The sequence below is a fragment of the Mizuhopecten yessoensis genome, unplaced genomic scaffold, assembly GCF_002113885.1.
Source record: "Mizuhopecten yessoensis strain PY_sf001 unplaced genomic scaffold, ASM211388v2 scaffold10441, whole genome shotgun sequence".
Classification (NCBI taxonomy): domain Eukaryota; kingdom Metazoa; phylum Mollusca; class Bivalvia; order Pectinida; family Pectinidae; genus Mizuhopecten; species Mizuhopecten yessoensis.
This window is the reverse complement of record NW_018408548.1, coordinates 956,920-962,645: the sequence shown is the minus strand read 5'-3', so window position 1 is coordinate 962,645 and position 5,726 is coordinate 956,920. Positions and strand designations below refer to the sequence as shown.

Sequence of the window (5,726 nt, the reverse complement as noted above, 5' to 3'; positions counted from 1 at the left end):
TATAAATGTAGCGCGACTGAGACAGCCTCCGATACTTCCTTTGACCAGGTACAATGTCGCTCAACTGGTTAGAGTGAGGGAATGCTGATCTTAGGCCAAGAGTTTCAAGTTCTTTATTAACTTTAAGTCTTACGACTTATCAGTGTAAACATATATTAAACAGGATATTTACATATGTACAAAAAGCCACATTGGTCACAGGAGAATGAACAATACACACATACAAACTGTCCGAACCCTTATAAAAAACGCCCTTTCTATTTTTACACTAAGATCAGTATTGTTGACTGTGGTNCCACCTATCATTCCTGTAAGGTATGTTTTCCTTTTCAGCAATGATCCAGGATATACTTTAGAAGTCATGCCGGAACAAAAGTCTGCGATGCATTGTAGCGGTGTGGTGATACTAAAACTACTTCTCCTGAATAGAGAGGTAGAAAAGGGCACTGATATTAAGTTTAACCTGTATGTTGCGGGAACAAAGGGCTATCAGGTTTGGTTTTATGAGAATGACCTGCACGTATATGTAAGGTCACCAGGGTTAAATGTGTTGGAACCCTTTCTTTTTGGCGGCTCGCTCCTGGTGGACCTCTTGTTTTCATTGTTTCCTGCAAGATAGTTTATAGGATATTACCAATGAGGGGTCGTGTAAACAAGGCCAATACATGTACATACGCAGGAATTCGTGTGTTTTTCTTCGATTTTGTTGTCATCTCGGTCCCTCTATATCATATAAACTTTATTATCCCCTAGCAACGAAAGTTCGAAGGTATATAGGAATCCGCTCGTATGTACGTATGTACGTATGTTACATTCTTTGTCATCGCTCGAGCGACTTCATTCCTCAACGGAATATCATGAAACTTCATACACGTTTTTAGTATGACAATACATTGAACAAATTCGCATTTCGGGTTTCTATGTTGAAGGTCAAGGTCACTGTTATTATTTTAAGAAAACCTTTGACATCGCTCTACCGACGTCGTTGCTCAACGGAATTTCATGAAACTTCATACAAGTGTTTGGTATGGCAATGCCTTGACATTTCTACGTTGAACGTGGTGACAAGGCTAACAGTGTTACATGTATATCTTTGGCGAGTGTAGGGTTTCCACAGTGTAATGCATATAGCGGTGGGTCAAAGTTCGATTTGGAGAGGGCATTCGGTAAGTTCGTCAATGAATATGAGGTAGTATAATGTACAGATAATATTCCTCCCTGTCTCAATCCGCTTCGCATATCAACCAATCGAGAACGGGTCCCATTGCATAAAATAGATCTTTTGAGGCCTGTGCATGTATTCTGAATAATGGTAAGTATACTCCCAATAATCCATTTCATTCTAAATTTTTGTATGAGACTGTTATGCCACACTGTATCAAATGCCTTCTTAATGTCTATAGGAAAGCGGCTAAGACCTTAATGTGCTTTCCGGTGTTAGCATTGAGCGTTTCCTGTAGTATAAATGATGCTGTCTTTTTTTGGACAAAACGCTGAAACCCGTGTTGCTGTTCTTTCGGGAACGTTGGGGTGTTTTCCCCGAGCCAAACTTTAAGTCGTTTGTGGATAATACTTTCATGAAGTTTGTACATAGCCGGTAGAAGCGAAATAGGCCGATAGTTCCCTGGGTCTGATCTTTGTTTGTTGTTTCCTTTGTATATCGGTATTATAATATCCTTTTCCAGATTTCCGGGATTGTAGAACTCCTCGTTATGAGCTTAAAGAAGTTCGTCAGGTAAAGTAATGAGAGTTCGTTCACCATATTTAAAATGTTCGTTGGTTCATGTAGACAAAGTCAATACATGTGTATACGCAGGGATTCGTGGTTTGTTTTCTTCAATCATGTTGTCCTCCCGGTTCCTCCATTATTTCACATACTTATAAAACAAGTTTGACAATTTATAAATCCCACGTGGTCGGGCAGGTGCCCTCATACCTGTTCACGTCGGATCGGGGAATCGAACCCCGGCCGCCTTGGTGAAAGGTAAGTGCACTGTCCACTGTGCTACCCGACCATCCTGTTCTTCTTGTTTTATATTCCTCACTTCTCGAAGTAAACGAGGGATATCAATGTCTGTCTGTCTGTCTCCCTCCGTTCAGTAACTGCCTCAAAGGTTGTCCGATTTTAAAGGGCTGAGTTCGACTGTCGATTGTATCCGTGAATATTAACGCATACAGTGTTCGTAATGAGGTAACAAACTTTTGCTTGGCTTATTGGTCTCAGTGCATTTATTACCACAAAACTTATTGACATGTCTCAGGCCGAGTTCTATTGTGAATGTTATCTGTTTGTATTTGAATCTCAATTAAATGACAGATCCTGGTCAGCGGGGGATATGAATTCAACGAATTTTCTTTTGTTGATTCCATTTCTTCTTTGAATATGAGATCCGTGTAATCAATATGTTAAGCTATGACGTGGATTGAACGTGATCAGCATTGCAACTAAGATAAACACATCATATTAGTGGAAGGACATCCGATACGCTCATTTATATCATCGGGAGACAGTATATGTATGACAGAAACCATTTATACCACACGTTGATTGGCATTTATCATTGGCATTTAAATGATTACATATTAGCTCAAGAGACTATAATCAATTATGTCTTTTAAAATTGGCCTTTGCCTGTACAATTTCCAAATGAATAGAAAGCCGATAAAAATGATGATAAATATTGCTCGCAAAATGACAAAGGAAGCTATATTTCACTTTAATAAAACAAGTCGTTTTTATAAAATATTCGAATCTTTCTCAAGTCGACGCGGTGTTTGGTGTGTTGCTACATAACGCTGTCACGTTCATTGTTGTATTTAGAATCGATCTCGCTGTCACGTTCATTATTGTATTTAGAATCGATCTCGCTGTCACGTTCATTGTTGTATTTAGAATCGATATCGCGGTCACGTTCATTGTTGTATTTAGAATCGATCTCGCGGTCCCGTTCATTGTTGTATTTAGAATCGATCTCGCGGTCACCTTCATTGTTTTATTTAGAATCGATCTCGCGGTCACGTTCATTGCATTTAGAATCGATCTCGCGGTCACGTTCATTTTTGTATTTAGAATCGATCTCGCGGTCACGTTCATTGCATTTAGAATCGATCTCGCGGTCACGTTCATTGCATTTAGAATCGATCTCGCGGTCACGTTCATTTTTGTATTTAGAATCGATCTCGCGGTCACGTTGATTATTGTATTTAGAATCGATCTCGCGGTCGCGTTCATTGTTGTATTTAGAATCGATCTCGCTGTCACGTTCATTATTGAATTTAGAATCGATCTCGCGGTCACGTTCATTATTGTATTTAGAACCGCTCTCGCTGTCCCGTTCATTGTTGTATTTAGAATCGATCTCGAGGTCACGTTCATTGTTGTATTTAGAAGCGATCTCGCGGTCACGTTCATTGGTGTATTTAGAATCGATCTCGCGGTCGGTATATCTGTCCTGGTTAAAGACAGCGCATTGATTGTATTTAATGAATTATGTAATAAAAAGGTGGAAATCGCGGTCACGTTCATTATTGTATTTAGAATCGATCTCGTTGTCACGTTCATTGTTGTATTTAGAATCGATCTCGCTGTCACGTTCATTATTGTATTTAGAATCGATCTCGCTGTCACGTTCATTATTGAATTTAGAATCGATCTCGCGGTCACGTTCATTGTATTTAGAATCGATCTCCCGGTCACGTTCATTGTTGTATTTAGAATCGATCTCGCGGTCACGTTTATTGTTGTATTTAGAATCGATCTCGCGGTCGGTATATCTGTCCTGGTTAAAGACAGTGCATTGATTGTATTTAATGAATTATGTAATAAAAAGGTGGAAATCGCGGTCACGTTCATTATTGTATTTAGAACCGCTCTCGCTGTCCCGTTCATTGTTGTATTTAGAATCGATCTCGCTGTCACGTTCATTATTGTATTTAGAATCGATCTCGCTGTCACGTTCATTATTGAATTTAGAATCGATCTCGCGGTCACGTTCATTGCATTTAGAATCGATCTCGCGGTCACGTTCATTGCATTTAGAATCGATCTCGCGGTCACGTTCATTTTTGTATTTAGAATCGATCTCGCGGTCACGTTCATTGCATTTAGAATCGATCTCGCGGTCACGTTCATTGCATTTAGAATCGATCTCGCGGTCACGTTCATTGTATTTAGAATCGATCTCCCGGTCACGTTCATTGTTGTATTTAGAATCGATCGCGCGGTCACGTTCATTGTTGTATTTAGAAGCGATCTCGCGGTCACGTTCATTGGTGTATTTAGAATCGATCTCGCGGTCGGTATATCTGTCCTGGTTAAAGACAGCGCATTGATTGTATTTAATGAATTATGTAATAAAAAGGTGGAAATCGCGGTCACGTTCATTATTGTATTTAGAATCGATCTCGTTGTCACGTTCATTGTTGTATTTAGAATCGATCGCGCGGTCACGTTCATTGTTGTATTTAGAATCGATCTCGCGGTCGGTATATCTGTCCTGGTTAAAGACAGTGCATTGATTGTATTTAATGAATTATGTAATAAAAAGGTGGAAATCAATGCACGTACAACAATTTTATGAAACACGGATTGTCTTCGTTTCTTTAGAATCGAAAAAAGATGACCTCTGTTCTAAATGTTTGAACTTCAATAGAAGTGACAACAACATCAGACGGATTGTTCCAGCAATTTCATTCAAAGTTTAAAGTTAAGGTCCGCATGGTTCATTGTCGTCGTCATCGCTGAAATTTCCTGAACCTTCTTCTAAGCGAAAGTTCGATCTTAATGTCTTAGATATAGATATGTAACTGCGAGTCTTCATCGGCAAAAATATCCAGAAAAAGTATCTAACGATTTTCAGCAATAAAAATAACGTTATTTCCATCAAAATAGGAGAAATTGAACAAAAAATGAGAGAAGTCAACGTTGACATCTTTCTCACCATACATTGTATACAACAAGGACAACTATTTCTTGGTTTCACTTGTTTGGCACGGGAACTATCCCATCCTCGATACTCCAGCATCCTCGTATCCTCGATACTCTCGTATTCACGTATCGAAAATTAGGGTTTCAGAGAGCGTAAGTGAGCGTAAACCCTGAAGTATCGAGGATGGGGGTGCAGAGAGTGAACGTGAGCGTAACCCCTGGAGTATCGAAGATGGGGTTGCAGACAGCGTAAGTGAGCGTAACCCCTGAAGTATCAAAGATGGGGTGCAGAGAACGAACGTGAGCGTGACCCCTGGAGTATCGAAGATGAGGTGCAGAGAGTGAAAGTGAGCGTTACCGATGGAGTATCAATGAAGGGGTGCAGAGAACGAACGTGAGCGTGACCCCTGGAGTATCAATGAAGGGGTGCAGAGAACGAACGTGAGCGTGACCCCTGGAGTACCAATGAAGGGGGTGCGGAGAGCGAACGTGAGCGTGACCCCTGGAGTACCAATGAAGGGGTGCAGAGAACGAACGTGAGCGTGACCCCTGGAGTATCAATGAAGGGGGTGCGGAGAGCGAACGTGAGCGTGACCCCTGGAGTACCAATGAAGGGGGTGCGGAGAGCGAACGTGAGCGTTACCCCTGGAGTATCGAAGATGGGGGTGCAGAGACCGAACGTGAGCGTAATCCATGGAGTATGGAGGCTGGGGGTGGAGACAGCGTAAGTGAGCGTAACCCATGGAGTATGGAGGCTGGGGGTGGAGACAGCGTAAGTGAGCGTAACCCCTGGAGTATC

The 5,726-nt window shown here is 41.2% G+C and overlaps 1 protein-coding gene across 1 annotated transcript in view; it reads right to left on the bottom strand.

Annotated features, from left to right (window-relative positions):
* Positions 1–3,815: 3,815 nt before the first annotated feature.
* LOC110460621 (translation initiation factor IF-2-like) overlaps positions 3,816–5,726 on the bottom strand; it is a 23,529-nt gene continuing 21,618 nt past the window's right edge. The window contains exon 2 of the mRNA XM_021513643.1: positions 3,816–4,310. Within this exon, the coding sequence (XP_021369318.1) occupies positions 3,816–4,310 (495 nt within the window). The remainder of the gene's footprint in view (positions 4,311–5,726) is intronic.